The 27,704-nt window shown below is 47.2% G+C and overlaps 12 protein-coding genes across 12 annotated transcripts; 6 read left to right on the top strand and 6 right to left on the bottom strand.

Annotated features, from left to right (window-relative positions):
- Nucleotides 1-112: 112 nt before the first annotated feature.
- On the top strand, nt 113-376 carry N7481_008063 (uncharacterized protein; the record flags this gene model as incomplete). The annotated part of the gene is made up of 1 exon (XM_057267282.1): nt 113-376. One exon carries the CDS (start codon nt 113-115, stop codon nt 374-376), a length of 264 nt encoding a protein of 87 aa, XP_057121483.1.
- Nucleotides 377-2,161: 1,785 nt separating this feature from the next.
- Nucleotides 2,162-2,522, top strand: N7481_008062 (uncharacterized protein; the record flags this gene model as incomplete). The annotated part of the gene is made up of 2 exons (XM_057267281.1): nt 2,162-2,170; nt 2,211-2,522. The coding sequence occupies 2 exons, from the start codon at nt 2,162-2,164 to the stop codon at nt 2,520-2,522; spliced, it is 321 nt and encodes a 106-aa protein (XP_057121482.1).
- A 3,505-nt stretch (nt 2,523-6,027) lies between these two features.
- On the bottom strand, nt 6,028-6,758 carry N7481_008061 (uncharacterized protein; the record flags this gene model as incomplete). Its single annotated transcript, XM_057267280.1, has 3 exons — nt 6,028-6,252; nt 6,322-6,561; nt 6,747-6,758. The coding sequence occupies 3 exons, from the start codon at nt 6,756-6,758 to the stop codon at nt 6,028-6,030; spliced, it is 477 nt and encodes a 158-aa protein (XP_057121481.1).
- Nucleotides 6,759-7,394: 636 nt separating this feature from the next.
- On the top strand, nt 7,395-7,843 carry N7481_008060 (uncharacterized protein; the record flags this gene model as incomplete). Its single annotated transcript, XM_057267279.1, has 2 exons — nt 7,395-7,568; nt 7,637-7,843. 2 exons carry the CDS (start codon nt 7,395-7,397, stop codon nt 7,841-7,843), a joined length of 381 nt encoding a protein of 126 aa, XP_057121480.1.
- A 448-nt stretch (nt 7,844-8,291) lies between these two features.
- On the top strand, nt 8,292-8,814 carry N7481_008059 (uncharacterized protein; the record flags this gene model as incomplete). The annotated part of the gene is made up of 2 exons (XM_057267278.1): nt 8,292-8,471; nt 8,551-8,814. 2 exons carry the CDS (start codon nt 8,292-8,294, stop codon nt 8,812-8,814), a joined length of 444 nt encoding a protein of 147 aa, XP_057121479.1.
- A 626-nt stretch (nt 8,815-9,440) lies between these two features.
- Nucleotides 9,441-10,590, bottom strand: N7481_008058 (uncharacterized protein; the record flags this gene model as incomplete). Its single annotated transcript, XM_057267277.1, has 2 exons — nt 9,441-9,919; nt 9,996-10,590. 2 exons carry the CDS (start codon nt 10,588-10,590, stop codon nt 9,441-9,443), a joined length of 1,074 nt encoding a protein of 357 aa, XP_057121478.1.
- A 705-nt stretch (nt 10,591-11,295) lies between these two features.
- N7481_008057 (3' exoribonuclease family protein) lies at nt 11,296-12,321 on the bottom strand (the record flags this gene model as incomplete). Its single annotated transcript, XM_057267276.1, has 3 exons — nt 11,296-11,606; nt 11,674-12,114; nt 12,186-12,321. 3 exons carry the CDS (start codon nt 12,319-12,321, stop codon nt 11,296-11,298), a joined length of 888 nt encoding a protein of 295 aa, XP_057121477.1.
- Nucleotides 12,322-13,218: 897 nt separating this feature from the next.
- Nucleotides 13,219-13,548, bottom strand: N7481_008056 (uncharacterized protein; the record flags this gene model as incomplete). The annotated part of the gene is made up of 1 exon (XM_057267275.1): nt 13,219-13,548. One exon carries the CDS (start codon nt 13,546-13,548, stop codon nt 13,219-13,221), a length of 330 nt encoding a protein of 109 aa, XP_057121476.1.
- Nucleotides 13,549-14,156: 608 nt separating this feature from the next.
- Nucleotides 14,157-17,361, bottom strand: N7481_008055 (phosphatidylethanolamine N-methyltransferase; the record flags this gene model as incomplete). Its single annotated transcript, XM_057267274.1, has 4 exons — nt 14,157-14,228; nt 14,291-14,381; nt 14,446-17,032; nt 17,190-17,361. The coding sequence occupies 4 exons, from the start codon at nt 17,359-17,361 to the stop codon at nt 14,157-14,159; spliced, it is 2,922 nt and encodes a 973-aa protein (XP_057121475.1).
- Nucleotides 17,362-19,528: 2,167 nt separating this feature from the next.
- Nucleotides 19,529-20,192, bottom strand: N7481_008054 (ABC transporter sequence; the record flags this gene model as incomplete). Its single annotated transcript, XM_057267273.1, has 2 exons — nt 19,529-19,883; nt 19,936-20,192. Coding segments are annotated over 2 exons (612 nt in total), but the record flags the coding sequence as incomplete, so codon positions are not given.
- Nucleotides 20,193-20,695: 503 nt separating this feature from the next.
- Nucleotides 20,696-21,789, top strand: nbp35 (Fe-S cluster-binding ATPase; the record flags this gene model as incomplete). Its single annotated transcript, XM_057267272.1, has 2 exons — nt 20,696-20,780; nt 20,843-21,789. 2 exons carry the CDS (start codon nt 20,696-20,698, stop codon nt 21,787-21,789), a joined length of 1,032 nt encoding a protein of 343 aa, XP_057121473.1.
- A 2,698-nt stretch (nt 21,790-24,487) lies between these two features.
- N7481_008052 (cytochrome P450) lies at nt 24,488-26,288 on the top strand (the record flags this gene model as incomplete). The annotated part of the gene is made up of 5 exons (XM_057267271.1): nt 24,488-25,240; nt 25,305-25,667; nt 25,739-25,831; nt 25,884-26,050; nt 26,114-26,288. 5 exons carry the CDS (start codon nt 24,488-24,490, stop codon nt 26,286-26,288), a joined length of 1,551 nt encoding a protein of 516 aa, XP_057121472.1.
- Nucleotides 26,289-27,704: the final 1,416 nt, after the last annotated feature.

The raw sequence follows: 27,704 nt of genomic DNA, 5'->3' as shown, positions 1-27,704 counted from the left end.
AAATCCATGACAGACAACGAGGATTTGACCCATTGGGACCCGCCAGGCCGTCTGGTGTGGAATGGCCCATGGCGGGAAGTGGTGCGTATCGGGGGCGTTTGTATTAATGCCAATGGAGGTCGCTTTGATGGAGATCAAATGCCGAGCACGAGGCCAAATGGAAGACGACCGAGGCGGATTAGGGTTGAAAATGGCATGGGATGGGGCTCCCAATTTCCGCACGAGTGTTGATTGGTGTGATGAGAAGAGATCGACTGCAGTACAGTGGGGCAGCTCGTTCTTAGCGGACAAGGCCGCGAACGGAGTGCCAAATTTGGTTCGTTGGGCATATCCCGAGGGCGCGGAGCCCAGCAACGCCAGATGGAGTATACCGTAGCCTTGGAGCGCCTAGGGGCGCCGCTAGGGACGTGACAGGAACAAGGAAAAGCGCAGATCAATCTTCTTTGGGGGTGTGTGAGATTGGCAAAAACTTGGACAGTCACGATCTCGACTGCTCTCTCCGCCGTTCCCCGATGGGGCTGGGGCTGGGCTGGGTGGGCACGAACACTTCAGGGGGTTGAAATCGAAACACTAGCTTCCCCATGACCTATGGAACCGAACCAACTCTGTGCGTGCGGTCATGTCGATCCGGGCAGAGAGTTCAAGTTCAAGTATTGAGGAGGTCAAATATTCCCCCTCCACTTTGGCAGTTTTGCCATTTTGCTTTGTGGTGGTGACAACCAGGTACCATCTAGCTTCGTGACACTGTAAGTTTGTAAGATTGCGATCGATCGATTCCGATTCCGATTCCGATACAGATACAGATTTCGATTCGATGGATCCGCGATCGTCGTACTTTAGCCCATTCAAGCTTGAGCTCGAGCTCAAGCTCGAATGCGGCGGATGTCAAAAAGAAAATGGTGAGACAGTACGGAGAGTCCCTGCTGCTTAATCACGGGGCATACACTGTGATAGGAAGTTTTAATGGTGCTCATCCAGACTTGCTGCCACACACGAATATGATGCTAAATCCTTTGTGAAACATTCTGTACGAATTATGATCGTCAGACTTCATTTCTATTTTAGTTGATTCCCAGGTGTCTTGTGCGACTCATATCCAGCTACTCCATGTACGATGTGCAGATGCCCTAACAAGGCACACCACCCCACACCACTCCACATCATGCCATAACCCCCCTCACTAAATTTATTTAAACTCGGAACTTGTACGGAGTCCATCCGTACAAGCATTTCAAATAATATAAATCAATCTAAGTATATTTTTGTGTCAAACTTGTTGCCTGGCAATATTGCCCCATATCAAAGAAGAAATAATTACTAATACTACTATGGAATATTTTAGATTGCTAGTGCACGATGGAAAAGCTGCCCGTGTTATCTGAGAACCGCTATAAAGTATTCCGTAAAGTATTTAAATTTGGGCTGGATGCAATGAGTCCGCTAGATAACTTGAACCTAATACCAACTACATGTCACTATACGTACTAATTTCCCCTGCAAGGTGGGGCTTTCCTATACAGGTGCCGCCGCTTTGAAGAGGGCGCCCAGAACCAGACTCAGAGATTGATCAGAGGGATCTATTAAGATACCAGACTTTCCATCATTCCTTACAAATTCATTAATACACTGCTTCCGAGATATCTATTACATCTGTTAGAGCTATAATCTACGGCGGTCTAGATAATTATACCGACCTAGGTACATTGTAGGGGTACATTATATGGCGGAACAATAAGTGTGATGTTTTATTGGGGCCAACTAGAGACCATAGTATGGACCAATCAAAGAGGCTGTAATCGCGGGATTTCTTAAGGTTGGAGCCTAATGACTAGTAGCATGTGTGATTATGTACAATGCTGCTTTTATTCACTTCGAATCAATCATTCAATTGACCCACGAATCCGGCATATTGTATTCATTTACTGGTATTTTGTGTGCTTATTCACTGGACCATTGTACTTGTATTTTTTTAGCTTATTGTTCATTCATTTAACAGCCCACTGTATGAACATCCTTATTGAGGGAGCAGTGAATATATGCCCAAGCATAGTTTGAATACTAGGAGTGCTCAACGCTAAAAGTACGAGTTAATAAGATATCGATAAGTATATAAAATATCCGCAGGGTCGAGTTTCAATGCTGATCTTCAGACTTTTTCAACATGGCTTTCGTAAGTCAATGATTCCATCTAGGAATTTACAAGACTCCAGGTCACTGATGTCAATAGTATCAGAGTTATTTCGATAATTCCCGCCCTGCAGCAAGAGATCAACCGAGTTCCTCGGGCTGGACCCGAGTGTATCCTGTATGGTGTCTGGAACACCATCCTTACATGGCAATTCCCCGTCCAAGAGGGTTATGTGACACGCCCACAGGACCGTCATACCAGCCAAACGGGACAGAGGGGGGTTCTCGGATCTGCACACATACCAGTATCCGCCGGGACAACAAAGCGCCAACAAGTTTTTGATTGTGCAATGCAAGAGAACGGGGCTGGAAACAAGAAGCACGATCTGGAATGAAGGTGTCCGGCAACTCAATCAATATCTTTCAGCAACGCACGGTACCCGGGTTGTCAACCCAACGCCGGTGTATGGGATAGTTGCTGTGGGAATGTATATGCGTGTCAATGAGTACGACGACGCAACCAACAGCGTTGGTGACGTTACTGATCCCGGGGTCCCTTCTACAGCTATCGCCTTGCATCTATGGAATGCTCGCATTGAGATCCAACAAATACTCGACCATATTAAGTTCAATCACTGAGTACATAGCTAGTCATATGCGCATGTATCTATACCGAAAACTACTAGTAACGGACATACTTATGGTATCAATCTAGCTACTCAGAAGGGGAAAGAGACCTCTCATAATCATCTAGTTACGTGAACTGGCTAATATTCGAGGCACCGATTACTCAACATTTCCCTTCCATCAACTAGTCATGAGATATTCAATATTGGTGTTAATACAAGATTTGATATTATGCTAATAACGAGGAATTCATGACTTCTAGAGGAGCATTGCTAAGTCTTATTCTAACATCCTTAATTCAGCTACTAGCACGAACGAAAGGTTCTAATGTCGCGAAATTTGGCGTTGTGAGCTACGCCTCAACGGCTTTATTATACTGATTGTCAGAATAGATGGAGGTGCAGTCAGAAAGTTCGATAGAAATAAACCATCCAATCAAAGAAATTGTAATACACTCCGAGAATAATGGACTAAATCAAGACGAACGAATAGCAACACGAGCTCTCAGGAGTTAGAGTAAAAATGTGGACTTTTAGAAACGTTAGCTAAATGGATTCATTAGAATGGCAAAGTACCATAAATCGATCTGTCATAAAGCAAGAAAAAACGAGGAGGCCTCTGATACTATCTCCCAGCAAATGTCCCTGTCAACTTTATTGAAAATTTGCGATGATTTCCCTAATTGGACCAAGTAATTGCTCGCGGTGTGCCAATCCACTGGAGTTATACCATTTATCAGAAAGAAGGCCCATAAACCCTAGCCACAAGAGCTGCCAGTCCACTGAATCAGTCTCAAGAAGATCCACTTCAAAAAACAAATCACGTTTGGATTTTAAACGGCTTCTCCAAAAGGCATCTGGTAAATTCAATGCAAACACGGATAACATGTTACGCATATTCTGCAGATCAGATTGAGTGTAGATGACAGGGCAAATTATCTCCGCCACCAGAAGGGATATCTCGAGTGGAATTCTATCAAGATAGAAGCTTTTGCGCCTTCCAACCATATTTTGCGCAAGTTGGATTACATCTTGAAGCTCGGGTATAATCCATGGATTGATAAAGATATCACAGCCGCGAAAGTACCACTCACATCTCATGTATGGAACCTCGTATACCTGGGCACGATTTAGGGTATCTAGGTCTGTAATACCCCATCCTTGATGGTTTTGCCAATAATTTATTGCGGCCTCAACAACTTTACCAAGGGCCTTCTCGATCAACTCTTTCCCTACCAGATGGCCAAGGATATTCCAACAATAATAGTGAAACACATATCCCATATTCTTGTCTTTGTAAAGATTTGAATGCATCCATTGACCTCCAGGATGAAAATGTATGAATATTGTATCATCATATTCCGGTATCGCCTCTCGCCCAGAAATTCGTGCGGTGTTTTTGTCTCTTGGAAGCTGGTACGGCTGACCACCGAGATGTGCAACTGGGCCAATTCCCGTGAGTTCATATTTTGACGAGGAGGCATATATGACAGCTTGGATATTAATTTTAGCTTTAAGTTACATGTTTTCATAAGAATGCCAACTTACCCCCCTCGCTGATAACAAGATGACAACCAAGGAAATGTGGAGAAACTTTTTTTCTCCACTTCGGTCGATGGCACGAGGATATGCTCGGGAATCGGGAATTTGTGATGGATTTCCCATTGAGACTCCCTGAGTACATCCAGGTGATCTCTGCTAATTGTTCCCCCGTCAAGCGATAAAATCAAAGTACCACAAAGTAGGCATGTTTCTTTATAGTAGCGAGGTTCATCGCATTTTAAGGGTTGGGGGGGGCATTTTGCAGGAATAAGATATTGCAGAGGTAGAGGTAAAACAGCATAGGAAACAGCCCTGGAAGAAATTAAAGACATGGGAAGTAAGCAGAATGACGAAGTAATGAGCGGCACTGTCGGATTTGGAACGTGGGTGCTGTAAGCCAAACGGAACTATAACCATGGAACCCATCTCTTGATCGATGTCTCCGAGGCACAATATGCAACTATAATTTACTTAAAGACTGAAATCCCACAGGTTGGTATAGTAAAAAAAAATCAGCGACCGGGATTATGAGATCATAATCCTTGGAACACATTATGTCCCTAACAACGAGGTACTTTTACCAGCTGTCTAACCACTCACCGTGACAAGTTAGCATAACATACTAAGACAAAGGAGACGAATTTCTCCCAGGGGCATACAATTTCTAGCCAGAATTTCATAGGTTGATAAGGCGTATTATTTTGTATATTTGCTTCTGGAAGGTAATATCATTAGGTGAATGATAGAGCGACCTCTCTTCCCCCGATACTCTGACCCCCTTTCGCCTAGTCATCCTCTCAAAACAGCCCTATTATAGGATTTAGGGAGCTTAAGATTTTATAATAAAATACTAATTATAAAAATCTATTATATAATAAAGATTTAGATTTTTTACTCATCTGACATAGTCTTTTTTTTAAGAATCTATAGGTTTTAGAGTTTATTTTGGCTATCAAGTAACTAAACTTTATCTTAAAAATTGAAAACTTTATTTTGTAATAGAGTATTATATCTAGTGCTCTATTATAAAATTTCAAATCTTTTATGACCTATAATAAAGGAGAATTTAAGTATTTTAGAGGATGATTAAGCCGGGTGGGGGGGGGGGTCGCGGGTCGCTCTATCAATCCCCTATTATTACGCAAGTTTGCAACTATTTATGCTGCACACCTTTTTTTAATTAAAACATTCTAAAGATAGGAAGAGACTTATGTAAGGGATAGTATATTGCGTTTAATTGGGGTATTTGAGTCAGACCGCTGGCCCTCATGTACTGTAAGCAATGCCAACTACGCTCAGAGTGGTCAGAGAGCCACTCTATCAATCACGTTATAATCACTGATCCGCTCAGCGCGCTCAGAGACGTACTCGGATCTACCCCGTACTCAGTGAGCAAAAACGGCGCTCACTGAGCACTAAAACGGAAAGGGAAAGCCAAGACCTTGCATGGGAAATCCGGTACGTATGTGCTACTAGTACGAATACGAGATAGATCTAGATACATGGATAGAATATCTTCCCGAGGAGCACTGGTCCGGCTACAAGTCAGTCTTCTTACTTCAGTTAAGGGCAATTCATTTTTCAAGTACCACCGATGTAAATTGGCCTCGAGATATCTACGCAGAAAGGCACCTGGAATCCCATCAAGGATTCGCGCCATAAGTAACGATATAATGGACAAGTCATCTCCGAAATAAACCAAAACACCGGTATTCCTCCAACGCCCGCAAAGTCAACCTTGCACATCGTCGGAAAAATCTTCCTTGGCCTCAGAATAATCAGCCTTGATGTTCGACTCGGTCTTCATGGCGCTGTCGCTGTCTCCCTGCTCCTCTTTCTGGGGCGTGTCACTAGACTTTCCCGTCTTTTCAAAGTGGTTTCGCAGCTTGTAGAAGCGACCTGCGGCGGTTTTGTAGTTGATACCAAGCTTGGTGCAGATCTCATGGTAGTCCGGAGTCTAGAAGAAATTCATAATTAGAAGTGACAGTTGAAATCCCCGGGAGGGCCAGCGCATCATGGGACTCACCGGCTTTCCGCCATTGTGAAGGAAACATAGCCACAAGAAATGTTTGTCTGCATCATCGTTGGCTCCTCGAGTGGTAGAGGAGGAGGAGGAGGAGGTCTTTGACGGAGTCTTTTTTGCAGGGGTTCGACTTGGGGTGGACTTCGGGCCCCGTTTCTTGGTCACCTTGGATGGGGTCACCTTGGTATCCCTGAGGAGGAAAAAGTCAACATCAGTCACGGGACAAATATAATGATAGAAGGGCTCGATGGATTTGTAGATTACATGATGAGTTCGAAAGATTTCAGTTCAATGTAAAAAGAAAGGGGATGGTTGGTGGATGGGAGAGGGTTGGATGAAGTGAAGTGAAAGAGAAAGGTGTGTGTTGTTTCTATAAAAAAAGAGGAAGAGGAAAGAGGGTGGCTGTTTACTCGTGGGCCTTAGGCTACCAGGTTGCTCATTTCGTGAATCGAAATTCCTCTGGCTTTGATTACGTAGCATTGTACTATTGTAGGACCTCATCAAAATGGATTTTGGCTGGAAGGTATTGCGTACTATGGAAGACGACGACTACCAAGATGTGTGTAGATTGTAGCCTTGATGGCTTGCTTGGCCACCTTGGATGGGGTGGTCTTTTTAGAAACCCTAGGTTGCAAATAGCTGTGGTCAGTCAGATAGTAATAGTAGAAGGAGGATAGGTCAAAATAGTACATGATGGGTTAAGAGAGATGGGTTGGATATTGTTTGAATCCTAGGGAGAGGGGGGGCGAGGGTGGTAGATAGAGGGACAAGGAAAATACTAGGAAGTTGAAAGGAAGGGATAATCACAGTGACCTTTATGTTATGTGATGTTCTGTACAGCTCAAGGAAGGTGCTTCACCCAAGGAAGGTACGAGCAAGTACTGAGGTGTTCTTGGCATTGGTTCAAGTTCTTTTCCTTTACCTTTCCCTTCATTTTTCCCTTTCCTTCCTTCCTTGCTTCCTTCTCTTCTTCCTCTTACACTACTCTCTGTTCTCTGTTTACACTTGACCTTCTATCTCTCACTCACATCCATTTACGTTATCTATTAACACACCACACTTTTATCCGGAACAAGATGGCGCCAAAAGTTCCAAAGGAATCGCCCAAGCTCAAAAAGAGCCCTGTCAAGTCACCCAAGCCCCCCAAGTCGCCCAAGAAGAAAGGTCCCGCTCTGGTCGATCCCCAAGTCCTTTTCCTCTGGACCTGCATTGAATGCAGCACTGCTGGCAAGGAAGGCGGTGGTGCCGGGGTGAGTATTTTCAGAGATATTGAACGTTTAATTGCGACTGTGTCATCCATACTTATTCGGACATACAGATCGATTTTGCAGCAGTTGCTGAGAAACTGAATATCAGAAAGTCCGCCGCTAATAAGCGTTTCTCTCGTCTGAGAATCTCCATGAAGGCAAGGGAGTCTAAGGACAAGGAGTCCAAGGACGACGAGTTGAAGGACGAGCAGTTGAAGGACGATCTCGAAGATTCGGATTTGCCTCCGTTCAAGAAGGAGGAGAGCCTTGAGGGCTAGACTGGCCAGGCAAGCTAGGGGAATGGGATATGTTTTTCTTTTTATGGTTTCAATGTTCTCAGTTTTCGGGAAGGTTCATTTCTTGTGAGGCCGAGGTTGGGCCTGGTGCATCGGGCTATGTGGTTGGGGCCACCCATTATCTAGGGTCAATGTGTTTTTCCATTTCTGCCCATTGATATCACTACAGGACATCAGTATTCCAAGTAAGATAGTCTGGAAGAAAACTACTGGGTGTATATAGTCAGTCTCTCCCATCCTTCCCGATTTGAAGGGCTGCCTTCCTGCCTTTTTGACCCTCCCCAACAAATGATTGTTTACTCCTCTCCCCGTGTTCACTCCGTCTTCACTTCTCTTCCTCCCCACCAACTTCCCTTCCCGTCAGACCTCTTCGTCGATCCCCACATATCTCTCTTCACTTTACCGATCTCATTTGAAAATATCTATCAGCATGAAACGCGGACGCGGACGTCCCCCAAAGTCCACCAAGGTGGAAAAGTCAGCCAAAGTGCAGTCCAAGAAGCGCTGCACCTCAAACCCCATTATGCAGGGCTCTAAGGTCGAAAACGACCTCATTCTACTGTGGATTTGCTTTGAGGAAAGTGATGGCATCAAAGAAGGACAGACCACGGTAAATGCAATTTGTGTTTCAAAAGTCCAAGTCAATCCTCAGAATTTTACTAACCCTTCCTTTTTTTATGAATTCGCAGATTGATTACACTGCGGTTGGCAAGAGACTTGGCCTCTCGTATGTCCAGGCTAAATCCCGCTACCATCAGCTGCGCTCTCGTGTCCAAAAGTTGATGTCGACTGTCATCAGCGACAAGGGTCCGGAGGACCAGGCCGCCATGGAAAGCGAACAGGAAAATAAATTCGCTGCCCAGAAGAAGGAAGAGAAATTGGCCAAAAACGAGAAGGAGGAGGATGAGCCGACCAAGATGGAGGGTGGGGAGGATGAATTTGAGGAAATGTGAGGGAGTTTGAGCAAAAGGATTTCGGATCCTTGTCGGAGTGGATGGCCGGGGAAATGCTGGATCGTGAGCTGGATCTATCGTGTGGGAATTTTCAAAAGGAGTTTTTCGAATCGTTTTCCTTTTTTTCTAGCCTTCGGTATGAGTATGGTGAGAGAAACCAAGTAGCTAGCGAATAAATGTTGGCTCATAATCCATCTCAGGCGCTCCATAAGCGCAGGGTGCTCAGTAGTTGTATATAAGGGTATTTAATCTGATCGTCTTGAAGGCTGCCTGTAACTCCTGGGTCTAGTGTTCTGTATACAAATTTGGACAAAACCACAGTACTACTATAAAAGTTTCTGACCCCCAATTATCTACTATTACTAATAGCAGACTAGTAGCTACCTAAGATAGAATAGATTAGCCAGTCTAATCCATCTTGGGTAGGTACTAGTCCCCCTTAGAAAGATAGAAACTGGGGCAGTCAGAACACTTGCAATTTTAGACTTAGAAGTTACAGACGGCCTTCAAGACGGTCAGGTAAAATACCCCTATACATAGGTATATCCTCACCGACTCCAGATATCTACTCCAGGGCTCATATTGCAACTAGTACATATATTAGGCTGTCATCTTTGCCGTCGTATTCACAGGTCCCTATATTCTAGTTGTAAATTAAGCTTAGAATACTGAGCCACAAACTCATCGAACAGCTTGTTTAGCCCAAGCAGATTCAAGGGGTCTTTGTCGCCTTGGGCATCCATAAAGCAAAGCATGTTATGAATATCAAATGTGATGGCCAACAGGTATCCATATTCGGATTCCTGGAACACCTGATCCCCAGTATCTGTATCCCCGGTCAATTTGTTCCACTGCCTGGCATATTCGTCACAGAAATGTCTCTTCTCCTCCTCGGTATATTTCCTGCAACTTGCTATTCTGTTCTCCTCGTCAAACCATTTGAACATCTTTTGCATGAAGTGCCCACCGATGTCAAATGCCCGGTAGTTCTGCATCACAAACTCAAAGTCAATGAGTGTGACTTTGCTCTCCAATTTTTTCGCATCATTTTTCACCATCACGTTCATGAATTGAACGTCATGAATACACCATCCTGTCTTTCCTCCTATGGAATCCAGTTTGTCCACCACATTTCTTAGTCTCCTCCCAAAGTTGTAATCAACTAGCTTGTCGATACTGACGCCTCCTTTTCCCCCAAGTGCCTTCAACTTGTCCATCTTGTGGTAACCCCCCCAATCCATTGATAACGGCTTCATAATATGATTCCACCGTCTTTTTCTCCAGTGACGTCTCCAGGACATGGAATCGTGCGAGTCCTTTAGCAACATCCGCTCGGATAACCGAATTCTCAACATCCTCCGGTTCCATGTTACGTGCATCCAGGAACTCCTCGACTCTTCCAAGTGTGCCATCTTGTGTCTCGAAGAAGCCATAGACTTTCGCTCCCAGCCCAGTTCGGCCGTACTCGTAGGAGAAAAGTGCTTCCTCATGTCTGGTTGGTGCTAGAGGCTTGAAGATTTCGAGGGATCCCCCGGCGTCGGTGTGGAATTTGATGAACACCTTCAAGGTGTCAGTAGGTGTGCCAGTCGCGGGTTTCGGCCGCTCCACGGGACAGTGGGCGTTGGCGAAAGATGCATGGTATGACACCGTAAGAGTCTCTGGATCTACAGATGGCCATTCTTCCGTCAGGAATGTGCCGATAATGTCTCTAACGTTCTTTTTAGTCGGTACTTTGTCCTTCGGAAGAGTCACAGCAACGGGGGTCAATGTGGCCATCTTGTTTGGATGAACAGGTGGAGAAACTTCGGCGCCGAGTAAAGAAGGAATGAAGTGAATAGGAAAAGATATACGCCCGTAGCACTTTGTTTTATATTGTAACTGATGGTTTATATGTGCGACTGCTTAGTCACAATATAATTGAGCAGAAATGAAGAGGTCCGATACTTATTTATGGCTAGGTCTTCTCCCATTGGCTGTTAGGAAGGACGAAGGATGTCTCATTCTGACTCATGCTGATCGACTGACGAAGAATTCCTTAAAACAGGACGACCAAGTATTAAATTGGCACTGCGGATACCACACTCGAAGAGCTTTCATAAAAACGCCCGGGCGGAACCTTGGAAGCTCCCGAGGTCCGTGATTGTAGCCTTGGAGCATGATGGTGGAGGAATTCAATAGGGGTTGGCCGCCTACTAGGAGGTGCTTCCAAAGTTGATATCATTTGCCCTGACCCCTCGCGATTCGAAGGTGGTTTTCTGGATACTACTGTAATCAATATATATACCCTTAGGGCTTACTCGGAGTTATGCGCTCCAGGGTTTGCTAGTATGAAATAGTACAAGCTACCTACTTACTTGATATGAGAACGGGAATTCAGGTCGTTCGGCTACGACTGACCCAATACTACGGGGAGTTGAATAGATAGAAAGAGATCGTTTTCTGAATTTCATTCCTTCATTAAATAGGGGGTACTTTTAGATTTTAAGACTGGCCGAGTGTCTTCTGTAGTGACTCCCTCACAGCTTCCGCCAGAACGGTATGCGCTCCCCGAGCAGCATCAACAGCACCGTCTATTAAAGCTTCATGACCACTTCGCTGATCACCATCCGCAGAAGAGACCTTGGAGCTATCACCCTTGAGCCAAAGCTCTGTGATCTCGTCTCGAGCAGGCATGTATGCCACCACGCAAGCAGAGACAATGGAGAGGTGCTCGGCTGGGTCTGTGTCCAGCATCAATTTCGGCAGCGCCGAAGAAGAATCAGTCGAGTCATCGGAAACCAGAGCAGCCACACCTCCGGATACAAGGTCTCAGACAATCGATATGCGCATCCGCAATGGCTGCCGATGCAGCGCTGATACAGCCCGCCAGAACATTCATCATGCCCCATGAGGCATCGTGTGAGTCCGGCACATCGCCCCACCAGCGGTCATCCTCTGCTTCAAGAATGGTAACAGTGATATCGAGGCCACTCTTGGGCCAGCGCTCGGCAATAATGGCGCCGCGCAGAGCTGTTTCAAGGTGGACACCCAGGTCGCGTTCGCTGGAATCGCGGACATGGCCCTTGCGCTTGCGGGCTGCGAAAGGCGCGTACTTGACATGGGTTGTTAAGACGAGATTCGGAGAGAATGGAGCTGATCGAGGCAGCGGTTTCGGGCCATGGACTGTGCAGGCGAGCTTCAAAGCCGAGGAAGGCGGGATCAGAGATTTGGGATTGTTGCGGGCGGCAGCGAGAGAAGCGGAGGGTTCAAATTCAAGGTATGAGGAGCCCGAGGCCGAAGGAATCAGTCCAGTCTTGAGGACTAGAGGGGGGATTTATCACGGATTAGCAGGTATTCTTGGGCACAGGGAAGGGAGCTCGTTCGTTGCATACAGATTTTCCTTAGATCGGTAGGTTGTCGCTGGCGCTGGGCGCGGGTGTCAGCGCCAGTCCCGGATTGAAGCAAAGAGGCATACACTGGAGGCCTTGTGCCCCCCGGTGGGCCATTGACTCGTCTTCTGTCATTCATAGTGTTTGTTTCTGCAAGGTCGATAAGCTGTGGCAGGTCTTCCTAAGATTGCGGCGTTGAAAGCCAGAAACGGAAATCTTGGGATTTGCACTGTTTGCACCGGACCCCACCGGGCTGCTTTTCTCAAATTTCTTCGCTCTTTTACTTTCTTCTTCTTCCACACCTCTTCGTGTTGTTTACCCTTGGGTTTGCAAAGCACTTCTTATGTCGAAGATGCTTTCCCAAGGGAATATCTTCATTGAAACCTTCATTACTTCCAACTAACCTTCTTGTGAGTATCTTTTACCCCCCCTGCACTGCCAATTCCACCCTCCGTGTCTCTTATGAGGAATCCGATCCAAATCTCTGTTCGGCGACCAAAAATGGGCCTAAGAACAACATGCACTACCATCTGATGGACACAACATTATCACACTATGTTTTATCTCAATATCGTCACCTGGAATTGAAGCTGACCATCATTGAAGCTAGGATCTCGTAAACCCCCACTGACCTGCTTTCCAAGCACGTCGCTGACAGCTCCAACCACTATGGTAAGCTACTGATTTTTTTTTCTTACTTTTCCTTGCCCACTTTTTATGATGAGAAAAATTTTCAGTTCTGCTTCTGCAAAATTTTTGAAGATAACAAAATACCTTACCAAAAACTCCTGATCATGTCTACCTTACTGCCATTCTCTTGTCACAATTTGTCGACGACAAGTGCTGACAATCAAAAGAAGTTTTCTAGTACTCCTGTCATCCCCTCTGGGTATCAGACATTGCCTCCAAAAGGTACGGATATATCTGTTTTTACTCCACACACACCACCTCCCCCTTTATGATGACACCTAGTCAATCCATTCAATGATCTCTCAAGAGAACCGCCTCCCGGGCTAGCACCCATACCGTGCAGTTGTCACCCAGAAGCAAAGTCACGATCCGCACTCTGCGACTCCCAAACTGGACCTCGGATATCCTCACGGACGTCCTTGGGAGGAAAGTTGTGGAGCACCGGAGAGCGTGGGCTCAGTCGTCGCTTGCTAATGCTTCTGGTACTGACTCTTGCTGCGGTGTGGTTCTTGCGACGTCTGGCTTGTGTTGGTTTCCGCGGGCTGGGCTGATCGTCCGTCTTGGGCGCCAGTTTGGTTCGCGGGGCCAACAGAGGATGGGATGAGTTAAACGGCTGGCTGATTACTTGCTTGCTTTCTGCTTGCGAGTTATGCCATTTTCGTCTTTCGCTTAACATTACCGTCTTGCAATTGACGCTAACAATGTCTGCAGAATTTTTTCAATACCCTATAATCGTAGTAAATTTAGATAGCACTCGAATCAATTCACATTTACTCGCTTCAAGAATGCTCTTTCCACATTTAATTCCTTTCAATAATAGTACCTGCAACGTAAATTCTGATAACAAAGAAGGCTATGTATAAAGAAATAATGGCAAGAAAATATTTTGTTTGAAGCGAAGGTCCATCGAGCACCCCGGTCCTCATCACCGAGGTCCTCGACGACCAAGGTAGCAAAAATAAAACACGACCACCCAGCCCAATTCTAAACAGCCAGGGGAATCACATCGAACTCTAGAGAAAAAATAATTAAAATCCCGCCTGCTCCCTATTTTTCTCGAGAGAAATCCTCTGCATCCATATGCAGAGGTAATCTTGTTTTTCTGATTTTCGCTTTTCGTTCTTCGGGAGGCAGACAGCACCGCAACGCAACTTCGAAAGAAAATCGGGACGTTTGCCCTCCTTGGGCGCCGGTACCACTCTAGTATCACCATAACCAGTCTATCGCGATTTGTTTGACTCAGGCATGGTCGTACGTATGGTGGTCATTTTTTTCTGGAAGGTTTCACTCTTGCTTTCCCTCAATTGTCTCGACTGGAGTTGTTGTTCCGTTCGATTGGGACATGGTGTAGGGAGCCTGCGATAATAACGTTAGCCCTCATTCTCTCGTGGAGAGGGAGGGACATGCACACAACTTACGAGCACTTTCTTCGCATTGCATATCCTCCAGGCGAGATTCCGGACGTTGCCATCTGCCTTGACGACTTCAGGCGCTAGCTCAACACCGAACCTGCGGGGGAATGATGAGCAACGGATTTGAAAGTATAGCCACGATCGGGAAAGGGAGGACTCACATTTGGTGAACGGCAAATACAACACGTTTGGCAAACTTGCCATCCCTTTCGACAAGACCGCCGAACTGCTCGTCGAAGGTTTCAGGTGCAATCTCAGGATCTTGGTCGAAGCAGTTCCGGACGACTGGAAGCAAGGACTGTTCAACAGTGGCTTGCACGATGCCATCGCTGTCGACGGTGATATCGTCCTCGTCAAATCGGTGCATACGGATCTCGAACGGTCTCGAGATGGCCATCACGTTATGCAAGCCGTTGTGATGGTAGCGGAGCTCGAAGACACCTTGGGTCCAGAAAAGTTTATCTCCGGAGAATACTACTTCGCCGGAAGCAAGTTCATGCCCTGGACGATCAGATTTGGTCACAAGGTCGCTAGTGATGATGCCCTTTTCGCAGGTGAGGTTGTCATAAGAGCCCTCGTTGATTGCAACCCAGCGGCCCTGCGAGGAAACCCGAGAGACTTCGCGGGAGGTGTTGTCCGTAACACGATAGATGCCGATCCAGTCCTTCTTGCTGTGCGTCAGAGGTGCAGTCCACTTGACCTTGATTGGAGAGCCGTATTCGAAAGTCAGGTTCTTCAAGTCACCTCGTCGGTCGAGGGGCATACGGGCATTAGCACCTTCACGACCCTTGCCCAACTCGGTCTCCTCAAAGGACTTGGCCTCGGTGCCCTCCACAGACAACGAATAGTCACTCATGTCGAGACCAGCCAGGTCTGCATCGATACGGGAGATGGTGATGCGAGCAGGATATTTCTGGAAGAGGGCTGTCGTGTCCTTGACAAAGGTGCTGACTCCAGCAGCCAACTTTGGACGGGCATTGTCGAGCAACTCCTCAATGAATTCGAAAGAATCGTCGAACATCTTGTCCACACTTCCGTGCAGCTGCTTGAAGGGAGGCGGGAGAGACTTTTTCAGATTCTTGACAACACCTCCATCCTGGCGAAGACTGCGACCATATAGCTTTTGCATATGAGGACGTTCCACGAATTGAATGAAAGCAAGGCTGAGAATGTGGCTCAGTAGCGCCAAGAAGGTGACTGCACCACTGCTAGTGATTAGGACAGCACCCCAGACGCCTGCAAGACCCAAAACACGCTCGGGGTTGTTTAGGAAACGGTAAATTCCATTATAGGTTAGCTTGGGGGACTCGTCAAAGAAGAAGTCACCGTAGAACCAGCCGAATTCGCCAAGGGACTCATAGATGCTGACCGATGTCCAGAGTTGCAAGCTAATTAGGCCTGCGCCTAGAACATGTCGGAAAAGCACGAGACCATAGCCCCAGTCTGCTGGGAAGGTGTACATCTTCCAAACGGCAGCGATGAAGCTGGCGTAGCACATGATCATACTGAGGTGATAAGAACCCTTCCATTGGCCCCACGCTTCATGCGGGGTCTCGCCGAACTTAAGGAAGTGTCTTGTCCAGGCCTTGTTGTTAGACTGGTTGTTCAAAAGATACCCGATGCCTACAGAGAACCAGACACGCCATACAACAGCATTGACGACGAATAGGAATTGGTAGCGTGGGGTGGATGGAGTCAACGCGGTGACTGCAAATACGAGCATCTGAACCAGCATGGTGGACGAGTCGGTGGTTCTATACAGATCCAGGTTATGCAGCCCCAACATGTTGTGAACCGAAGGGGGTGGCTTGGCCGAGTACGAAGACGCATTGGGAGGAATATCATCGGATGGAGTTGGCGCAGTGGGAGTATCCAGGTCGATCGGTAGGCTCGTAGAGGAACCGGCACAGACAGAGCGCTTGCGGGGAGGAGGCGGATTGTAGGTCTTGTCGATGTGTGGGTTCTCCACGAGAACAAGGAAGACGAATTGTGCTGCATGGGCAATGATGGAGATGAAGAGCACCTTGTAGCTTGCCGCCATAAGCGAGATACCGTAGTATCCCGCATAGCCGACAGAGTACATGGGGTGAGGAGCCATCTCGAAAACACCGTCGAAGGTCAATTCCTGGTCGATAAGGTAGAAGAAATCGCCCCAGTACCAGGCATAGTCCTTGACTACTCGGTGGGCATCTAGCTTGACCCAAAGGTTGAACAGAACAAGCACGATGCCCGCTGTCCACCGCAGGACTGTCATGAGAATGTTCTCATCCACAGGATGTTTCCCACATGCTATCGCGAAGAGACAGTAGGAAGTGAAGTCACACATAAGGATCACGTCCACAAGACGCCTAAAGACAAGCCAGGTGTTGTATTCAATTGGGGCATTTTCGAACTTGTAATCGTGGGGAATCTTGGTCTCCAGCTCCCGCTTGATCCAATTGTACAGAGTAGGGTGCGGGTTTTCCCCGGTGGCCGGATCAACGAAGATCTTGGTCTTCTCGGCCCATCGGATCAAGGTCTTGTGATGCGACTGGTGGTGCAGTAACCATCCAATTCCTCCATTATAACCCGCGCGCCAAGAGAGGTAGATGAATGCAAATACCGGGACTTTGGCACTAGCGGGGAGGGCCCAGAGCAGGAGAACATGGATCGCAAGCAAAACTAAAACCACCACGTCTGACAAGTTCTTGGGTTCGGATGGCGAGAGCAGCTGGGAGACCATATCATGGGTTTGAGGCACTGTGAACACTAAGAGAATCACGCACGAGCGGGTTAGCGGGGAAGCTCCACCAGAGAGGCAGCGAGAGGAAAAGATAGCAGGAGAGTCAAATGTGGTTCTCTATTCAATGACCGGAACGACAATCAAGTCCTCAGCTGTTCCTGGAGAGGGGGGGAAATCACGTACCAGTTCCATCGGGAGTCCGCCCAAAGGTCTTCTTGTCGTTGCCGGCCGCATCCTTGATCTCAGCTTCCCCATGGGCATTTAGAGCATCTCGGCCCCCAGTTGAATCAGGGCGTTGAATTCGCTCGCGCAGCCCCTCAGGCTGCAGGGCACCTGTTGAACGGCCCTGGTCCATGATGTTGTTGAGGATGTGAAAGAGAAAGAGGATTTGTTGGGTCTGAGTGACGACAGAAGCATGTGACGGACTCCAACGATTGACCTGTTTGCATCCACTGCCAACATTCAATCTGTCCACAAGATCCCGGTGTCTCGCTTATTTACGGCAATTTGACCTACCGTGTACCAGATACTGTACTGTGAACTGGAATTGTCTGTTTTTCTTTGCAGAGGGGAAAAATTAATAAACTTCAAAAGGTTGAGCCCGTATTTATGTGGTGGATGGTGGACGGTGGACACCCTTGAGTGGAACCAACTTCCAGTCCAGTGCTTCCCCCACCTCCTCATCGGCCCCGAATGCACCAGAAAGAGAAAGAAACAAAACAGGCTCTGATCGCCACACGCTAAATCGACCCTCTTCAACATCCTGCAGAAATATCATCTCGGGAAAACATTGGAAGTCTAGTATATGTGAGTTCCGGGTCTTTACGACGCTACCGGGTTCCCCAATTCGCTGCTGGGCCTCGTGCGGGATGGGTTACACTACACGTTGGTGACGGCGGGGCCTCGTCGTTGAGAATGTGCAGCAGACAGCGGCAAGTGCGGATACCAATGCGACAATTCATGCATCAATCCACTCTGCAGTAGGTACACACTACAACACACTGCGGAGTAGCCTGCATCGAACTTATACACTCTCCGGCTCGGATGCGAGAACGCGAGATTTCTCGGCAAATAAGGGAGAGACTTGAATGGCACAGTGCCCCAGCCAAGGCTGCACCTCAAATGGTTGAAAGCGCTGCACTTGAAGTTGCAGAACTGGGAACTGGGGAAAAAAATAAACCCCTGTTTGGCTTGACGTCAATGCGCCGATATTGATAATGAGTACGGAGTATCCTTGCCATGTGGTCACACTCCATACATATTCACATGGACTCGCTACTCGTACTCGTATATTGGCTGCTCTGGAGGCCATCAAATGATATCATGTCTGCCAGACACCATCTTGAGACCCTCCCCTCCTATTGTCTCACTCGCAGTGCATCGGCTGTCCCACCAGCGACTGAGGCCACACTGATCACCATGCCGTGGAGGCGCATCAAATCAAGATTCGTCGGCTGTAAAGTTCTGACAGAACGAGAGCCTGGCCCTGGACTCGATCAAACGTGATTGGATACAATGAGGCCAAATGAATAAGAACAGGGATGTTGCGCTAGTGCTCTCTCGCCAGGCCCCTTCTGTCAGACCTGAGACCAACGCATGAAAATCGGTACTAAGAAATATTTGAAGGGGACCAAAGGTGTGCCTGCATGTAGCAACCATTCGACGACGGCTTTGTAGCGTCCTGTATGTACTAACACAGAGAGGGCGCTCAGGCTCAGGCTCAGTGAGTAGATGTCAGCACGGGCTCAGACTCGGTGATCAAATCATCTAACTAGTCATGTGATGATTGACTAATACTTACTGGTCGCTCAGTGTCCAATCAGAGTCTGTCTCTAAACACCTCTAGCTATTCCTAAACTGGTATGGACTAGAGGGTCATCTATTCTGTGACAACTAGCACGCTGATGCTTCACATGAGACGATGGCCCAACAGATATAACACTCGTCCTGTGTGATGGAAAATCGAGGTAAGTACCTTTTAAGAGTCAGTGTTACGAACCCCGGGATGAAATGTTGTTATGTTAGCCTATACTAGCCAGTAGGACTCGTGACAATCTGCATTGGTCAATTAGTGATTCTCAAGGTGGCCAGAGCTGTCTTGTACTCTGCAGTTCAATAGAATCATTTCTAATAGCGTGGATACTAGGGCTTAAGACACCTTACTATGTCAATTTTTTGCACATATTAAAGGGCCATAATTGGTTATCGAGGGTGTTCGAAGCTTTTATGAAGCGGAGAAGCCTAAGCTGGAGGCTTTTATCCACCACGCCAAGTCGAGTCTCGACTCTGACTTGTGTAAAGTGACTGAACTCTACAAATAGCACTGCTTACTACAATGGCTGGAATACGCGGTCGAGAGGATCAAATCGTTGGCAAGAGTAGAGCTAACTCGCACCCATTTTAAAGGCCTTTGCGACGATCTAGAGAAATGATCCTTGGTCCATTGCATAATGATGAAACATAGAGAAGAACATCCGAAGGGGCCAAGGGATCAAACAACAAGATTATAGATTGAAGATTTGCTAACTAACTTCCAAGTTCTGTAGACTGGACATGGTGAAATAACGCCCTCTTTTTCGAATGAGCTCAGCATGAGTTCCTGCTTCAACGATTAAGCCATCTTCTAGATAGCAGATAAGATCAGCATTTTGGATAGCACTTAAACGGTGAGCAATCGCAACAGTTGTGCATTGCATTGCTGCCTCATCTAGTGCAGCTTGAACCACTTCTTGCGATTCTGAATCGAGGGCGGAGGTGACTTCGTCTAGCAACAAAAGATTAGGACACCTCAATAGAGCCCGAGCAATCGCCAATCGCTGCTTCTGACCGCCCGAGAAATTGTTTCCCTTCCCTCCACAATCTGTGTCAAGGCCGAGACTATAAAATCAAGTTAGCTAGAGCTAGGAAATTTTGCCTGGAAATTACCCACGGGAGTGAACGAATGAAATGAAGAATGTTGGCGTCTTTGCAAGCGTTCTCCAATTCCTCTTCCGAAACTTTACTTCTGTCTAGCCCAAGCAACAAATTATCGCGTATTGTGCCCTGGAACATCATAGGCTCTTGATTGACAAGCGCAACCTGATCGCGATATGCGTTAATGTGAACGGAAGATAGATCCTGGCAGTCTACTTTGACAAGACCGCATAGTGGACGACATCGATGGCCCCTTCCAAAGAATGGCGAGGTCTGTCAGGATCGACATTCTGTTGGGTTTGACTATCGAGTAGGCATTTTAATCGCAGAGCGCAATGTTTCGCTTTTGCGAAGTCAGGCGAACTGCTAAAAATTGAACCGGCAGCATCGTCACATATGTTGATAGAGGCGAAACTGAGGATAAACTGAAACAGTCCGTATTCTCCTTTGATCACGAGTGTCTCACCATACCATAGACCAAGAGCTGTACACAGCAAAGGTGCCGATTGCGAGAATACGAAGAGGAGAGAGGACGTCAGACTCGATCGTATGCTTTGAGAGTCTTGCACCGTAAGCTTTTTCCTAAAATCTAGTAGTAGTAGTAGTAGTAGTAGTAGTAGTATGCGATACGCTCCGACACCGCAGGCCCCCGCCAATCGCGGCGGACATTTAGTCATCTCCGCTTATCAATCATCACTCGCCACCAATCCTTTTCTCGCTCAACATCTGGGTGAGTTGTACCCTTCTTACTCTCACTTGCCTCTAATAAACCGAAGATGGCGCCATACGTGGAGGAGTCGAACGAGGCGTACCTTGAGGCGCCTTCCAAGCGAGCACCGAACCTGGTGGCTCCAGAACCAGGTACGTACCGCGGGGAACCCTTCAACCCGACACAAGCCCATGAAGTCTAACCGTTTCCCCAGAACACTGCCCTGGACCCGAATCCGAGAAAGCTGGACAAGGCGATGCTTGTGCCGGCTGTCCGAATCAACAAATCTGTGCCACCGCGCCTAAAGGCCCAGATCCCGATATCCCGATCATAACTGAACGACTGTCGCAAATAAAACACAAGATCCTAGTCCTCTCCGGCAAAGGAGGAGTGGGGAAGTCGACATTCACAAGCCTCCTGGCACATGGCTTCGCTACGAACCCAGACTCTACCGTTGGCATTATGGACACCGATATTTGCGGACCCTCAATCCCCAAGATGATGGGCGTCGAGGCGGAGACCATTCATGTGAGCAACGCGGGCTGGAGTCCCGTATGGGTGACGGATAACTTGGGCGCCATGAGTGTACAATTCATGCTGCCCAACCGCGACGACGCAGTGATCTGGCGTGGACCAAAGAAGAACGGGCTGATCAAACAGTTCCTCAAGGACGTGGACTGGGGCGAACTGGACTTCCTGCTTGTGGACACACCCCCGGGCACGAGTGATGAACATCTCTCGGTCAATTCTCTTCTCAAGGAATCCGGTGTTGACGGTGCTGTTGTCGTGACTACCCCACAAGAGGTTTCGCTTCTCGACGTGCGCAAGGAGATCGATTTCTGCCGCAAGGCTGGTATCCGCATTCTTGGACTTGTCGAGAACATGTCTGGCTTCGTCTGCCCGAATTGCACGCACGAGTCTCAGATCTTCCGCGCTACTACCGGCGGTGGACGCCGCCTGGCGAAGAAGATGGGAATTCCATTTCTCGGGGCGGTACCTCTGGACCCTCGCGTCGGCATGGCATGCGATTATGGTGAGAGCTTTGTGGAGAACTTCCCTGATAGTCCTGCTTCCAAGGCGATCAAGCGTGTTGTTCGAGCAGTTGGCGAAGCTGTGGGTGAGAACCCGGAAGATGTTCTCCCCGAGGAAATGGTTGGTTGAGGTAGAGCCTTTGGGTTGCTATTTATTATTCATTGCATGGCCTATGGTTTGGATTGGTGATTCTACATCTGGCGTTTGGACATATAGAACTTTCTTCGATACCATGAATATACGAGCGTTACGAGCATCCTAAGATGAGGCAAGGATATTTGAAACTCCTCCCTTTTTAAATCTATAAATCGAGGACATGTCAGGAAACCTCTAACATTCTTCACTCCGGGGCCTCCTTGGTTGTTTCCTCAATAAATCTTATCGCTCTTTCATGCCCCAAATCTCTGCATAGCCAATAATAATCTCGCTAAAATTCCCGCGCCGCAGTATGGTCAGGCAAATATCTTCTTAACAAAGTTTTCCACTCCCGATACTCCTCGCCATCAGCAACCGATGTATTAACATACTCCCACCAAACTGGATAGTATCCGGAATTTTCCCAATCAACGATGCCAGTAAGAGAGGCATTATGGACCATGACATTGACATTAGTTAGGTCACCATGCGTAAAGGTATAAGGCGTTGTGGGTGGCATATGACTACGAAGTCGAATACGCGCAGCTTCAGACATATCCTCGTGTAAACTTCACTCCATTTCGCCCCATAACTCGTCATCGGTTGCCAGAGGGCCATGAGGAAATCCGTATCCATTTCTGTTCGGAAAAAGGAAATTCGAGTAAACAGGACGACCACCGAACCCTTTTATCTTATCAGAATGGAGATCGCGAAGTTGGAGGAGATTTTCAGCGGTCTGCTGTGCTATATTCTCTTTCTCGGCGGTAGAGAGCTTTGGCCAGGCACTGCTGAGGGGTTCACCAGGAATGCACTTCATTAAGATAAGGGTGTGTCCGTCTTCCTCCCATGAATCGACAATAGTGGGAACTGTGATTGATGTCTTCTCCTGCACAAACTACCGGGATGCCGATCCGCTTCGGCAGGTACTTGTATTGCGGAGCTCGGCTTGGTTTCAATCCCGAAGTTTTGCCTGAGTTGCCTTCGAAATTGTGTACCCCTTATTATCCAGTCCGTCATTTGATGAATCTTCGGCATTGATTAGCATCCCAGAACGTTCTCTGACCGGTGAGATAGGGTTCATTCATTTTTGACGAATGCTTCGATACGGACTGGGTAGCGAAACTTCTATCCTGAGTAAATGTCAATGGGCAACCTTTTCTTTCGCCTGCTCCAGGGAGGTCGAACCTCTCTAGACGACGAATGCATCCACACCTTACTTATAAGGAATGGTTCTTGTGGATTTCCACAGCCCGTGAAAGATGATACTCTTTCTTTCGTTCGCGATCTTGGAGGGATGAAGAAGAGCAATGAGTTTTCGGGGATCTGACAAGTGGACCTGGATTCCAGAGGAGGCGTAACCTAATCTCGAGTCAAACAAATCATGTATCGACTACGTATTTAAAACGTTAATTCGCTGCATTCTGGAGTGCAAGTTACCAGGCGTCTCCCACATAACTACGTATTTGGGCACGGTGGCTGTCAACCATTGTCAAACATGCATTGTACGGGGGAAACCAAACATCTGGATAGGCTCAACACTCTTTGCACGCAAATTCTGATCCTGAATTTCGCAGTTCAATGTTCGTTTTCTTATTCTCTTCATAGATTTTTGGTTTCATTGAATATTTCACGATGTGGTAGCTAATAGGTTGGCGAGTCACGAGCACCTAAACCTTCAAATGAATAACTGGTGTATGTCCGATATTTTATCAGGCTCTAAAATCTGGAGTTATACACATTATCTATTCTGTTTACAATACTCCGTCCCGGTATCAAAAAGGTGGCAGAAAAGTGTTGGGTAGCATAAAGTTCAATAGTTTCGATTTTCTTTTCCCCTCGACCCTGTGACTATTTAGAGTGCTGCATAGATATCCAAAATGAATGCTAGCTTGCACGTTGCCTTTCCTTAAGCCTCGAAAATAATTGGCCCAGGATAGCCATGCAATAGCAAATAGTCGCCACCATGCTGACAGTCGTCTTATACGTCACATTGTCACATTTTGCTTTTTTTTAAAAAAAATCTTGGAAGTTAAGTTCAGACGAAATTTTACTGATTTCAGAGAAAGGCGGGTCTGTTTCATTTGGATTTTAGAGCTCTTCAGGCTGAAATGGTGACCTCTTGAGCACCCTGAAAAAGAACGAATCGAATTATTATCTCTCCTTATTTTGTGCAGGATCATCAGAGAAATTCTCACTAGATGCTTATGTCACATTTGTATTTTACTCAGAGAATTCCGTGCGTTTAAAGGGGGGTTAAGAGCGGTGAACTAATTCCATGTGAGCTAGGAGTTCGCTGTCAAGTGAGGCGTCAGCTATATGCAATGCATGGGTGCGGTGAGAATGCACATGATGCCACCACTTGACCAATCACCAAGCCGTAATAACTCATTATTAGTATTTCAAGAATCAAATATTGGCTCTCTTCACTAATCTATATAGCCGTGCGCCATATTCCTGCTTACAGAAGCAAAATATGCAGGATGCTGTGTCTGGTATGTAAAGGGCTGTACTTCATACACAGAAACTCTATCACCATGTATGAACGCATAGGTGACACAGACTGGCTATCAATCAATATCCCTTTTTCTTTGTAGTAATCCGCAGCTGCGTTCAAATTGAATTACGAAATTTCGTCAAGGTCATATCCCTGAGAAACAGCAATCCACGTAGTATCTCCTTTGCATACCTCACCATGGAAGAATACTTTGCATATATTATCATATTTTCTGCTTTCACTGCAGTATATGTCGGATCGGTTCTTGTCTACCGCCTTTACCTCAGTCCCTTAGCGAAATTCCCAGGTCCCCGCCTGGCAGCTGCCACGCGCCTCTATGAGATTTATTTCCAGCTCATTAGAGGTGGTACATTCACATGGCATATCAACGATCTCCATGACACATACGGCCCTGTGGTTCGAATCACTCCATGGGAAATTCACATCAAAGATCCTGACTACTACAACACCCTCTACGCCGGCCCGCAAAAACACCGCAACAAGGACCCCCTATTCAGTTACATCGGATATCCCCAGTCTATATTCTCACTCAACTCGCATGAAGTTCATCGACCATGGAGAAAGATTTTGGGTCATTTTCTCAAAAAGGGCGCCGTGCAAGACCTTGAGCCAGTTATTCAGGCAAATACTCAGGCCCTATGCAAGCACTTCTCAGCAGCAGTAAAGAACAAAGGTATACTGGAGTTATATGCTGCTTTCCATTGCTTTACGAGCGATACTCTTTCCCAACATGCCTTCGGACGGGACATCGGGTTTCATCATCTAGATGAACCGGAGTTATCGAATACTTGGAAGACACAAGTGAACACGATGTTTGAATTCTGCCGCCCGATTCGACACTTCAACTTCATGGGTGACATAGCGCATCTGATTCCTCGTCAGCTCGCGTTGGTGCTTCCTCCTTATGCCCACGTCTATGCAATGGAGCAGGTAAGGCAGAACTTTCTTTGCTTGAGCTCTGGAATTTGCATACTAATCATAATACTGTTACTAGGGCGTCAGATCTCGAATCCAAACTCTGGTAGACCGCTATGATAAGTGGGAATGTAAAATGCAGTCAGATAACCTCTCAGCGGAAAAAGGCCCATTTCTGAGTAGCCCCAAGGCTATCTATCCTGCGATTATGAGTGATCCCGACGTGCCTTTGATTGAAAAGTCCCAATCTCGGCTGGAAGATGACGCCATATTCCTCATGTTTGCCGGAACAGATGCTCCGTCCCAAACCTCCGCTATAACTCTCTTTCATCTGATTAACAACCCAGAAAAGTACCAAAGACTAAAAAACGAGCTCTTGGCAGCGATTCCAGAAGTGAAAGCTGTCCCATCTCTCAACCAACTCGAGCAGATTTCTTATCTAGTAAGCATAATGCGATGCCTAAAACCTGAATTTCCATGCTAACTTTCTTGCATACTGCTGTAATTAGAGAGGGTATCCGTCTGGCCTCCGTGGTGACAACTCGGCTTCCTCGCTCGGCCCCAGATGAGGTTCTACAGTACAAGGAGTGGGACATCCCAGCAGGGGTAAGTGGCGCAATGAGACTCGTCAATGTGGAATTGTCCTAACTATATCCAGACTTTTGTTTCCATGTCGACATATTTTATTTTGAGGGACCCAAAGATATTTCCTGAGCCGACGAAATTTCTCCCAGAGCGCTGGCTACTCGAGCCAGAGGAGTTACAGCAGCTTGAGCGTTATCTAGTTCCAGGCTCGAAGGGAACTCTCGGGTGTCCTGGACAAAGGTAGAGTTTCCCATGGAACAGTTATAGAAATCCTGGAGTGTTCAAGTTGCTAACAAAGTAAAGCATGAACTGGTCGTGGATGCATCATACTATCGGCAATCTTGTACGTCGATTTGACATGGTCTTGCATGAGACTACGGAGCGAAATGTGCAGATGGTTCGGGACAATTTTATTGGACAAACAGCGCCAGGTACCCATAACGTGCAGGTGAAAGTGATGGAGGAGCATTTCAAATAGCGATTAGTCCGAGTGGTCGAACTCGGGATTTCGGCAGCGTTTATGCTCGCGAACCAAGTATAGCGGTAATATTTCGGAGAATGGATCTCGTTTTAATTCGGACTTCGTGCTACAAAGCCAACCTAATAAAGGATTTATGCGTAAAATAAAGCAAGCATATCCCGTGGCAAAGCCTTCATATATACCTGAGGGGTTTAGTCATAGTCTGAAACTTCTTCTGGGAAGGAGGGCCATCTGGAGGCTGAGACCATTTGACCCCTGATCCGAAACATAGAAAACAACAACAACCACTGGCACCCCTAAGTTCTCTTTTCTTCCTGCATTGAACAGTAAACCTCGGGTACTCCCGATCGGAACCAGAAACTACAGTTCTAAACTCTGTTGCGTAGTTCCTCAGGTGAATGCATCGGAGCACAGCAGATACAATAGGCAACCTCCACCCGAACGCCAGGCTTTTCTCTTACCTCTTTTTTACAATGCCGAGCTTTCACACGGCCAGTGCCTTGAAAACAATTTAGTGGCGAACCGCCAAGAGGCCATATGTAGGGTATCATCTGTAACCTCTCACAGCGTGGCCTGCCCCGCTGTTTCAAGGGGAACAGAGAACAGACCGTGCTGATTGGCCACACACCCGCTGCTGCGTTTCAGGATCAATTAGCTGCACAGCCAGTGCCTTTACAGATGAGATGGGGTACACTACGTACCTGTCACAACTCGCGCCCAGGAGGAACTCCACTGGCCCAGCACGCCACGCCGTAGCAGACAAATGAGCCGCCGAGAGGCCGGACTCTGCCCTATCCGGACGTTTGTCCTTACGTGGATCTCTGTGACAGCTCGCTCGGTAGCTCGGCCATGGCGCCCTAGCCAAGGGCTTAGCTTGCTGTTGTCCCTGGTGAGTGGTGCATTTGGGTGGGCGTGTCTTGCGTTGTCTTGCGTAGTCGGGAAGATCAGAAACGTACTACCCTTGTCTAACCCGATCCACTCTACGTCAACTCTCTTGCTGTTCTGCACTTCCCAACGCTGAATGGACCTGAAGCTGGGCCTGGCTCTGACGAAAAGCCTAACACTATGTACTAGATGGTCTAAGCGTTGTCCCTTTTCGTGTATGGAGTAGTTCTTTTCTTTTGTTTTCCCTTTTTTGTCCCCTTTTTATAGATCTACGGCAGTCTCCCCCCCGAGGTTGAGGATAGGCGGTCGTTTTCTCCTTTTTCGTTTCTTGATACAATAGTGCCGGGGTCACTCTTTCTTCGATCTTCCTTTGATCAATCCTTTTACTTCACTTCTCTTCGTCTCTTTCGTTTCGTCTCTTTCGTTTCTACTTCCCGCTAGCCTCCGGGCCTGTCGACTCCAGGCTGTGCCTAATTTGCCTCTCCTTTTGGCGCTTTGTTGATTCGTCCCATTCACTCCGTCGAGAGT

Source organism: Penicillium waksmanii, assembly GCF_028829765.1.
Source record: "Penicillium waksmanii strain IBT 27052 chromosome Unknown utg000007l:1.0-4314555.0:1.0-4317578.0, whole genome shotgun sequence".
Classification (NCBI taxonomy): Eukaryota; Fungi; Ascomycota; class Eurotiomycetes; order Eurotiales; family Aspergillaceae; genus Penicillium; species Penicillium waksmanii.
Note: the sequence above shows the minus strand (reverse complement) of the source record. Positions and strands in the feature narration are given on the sequence as shown.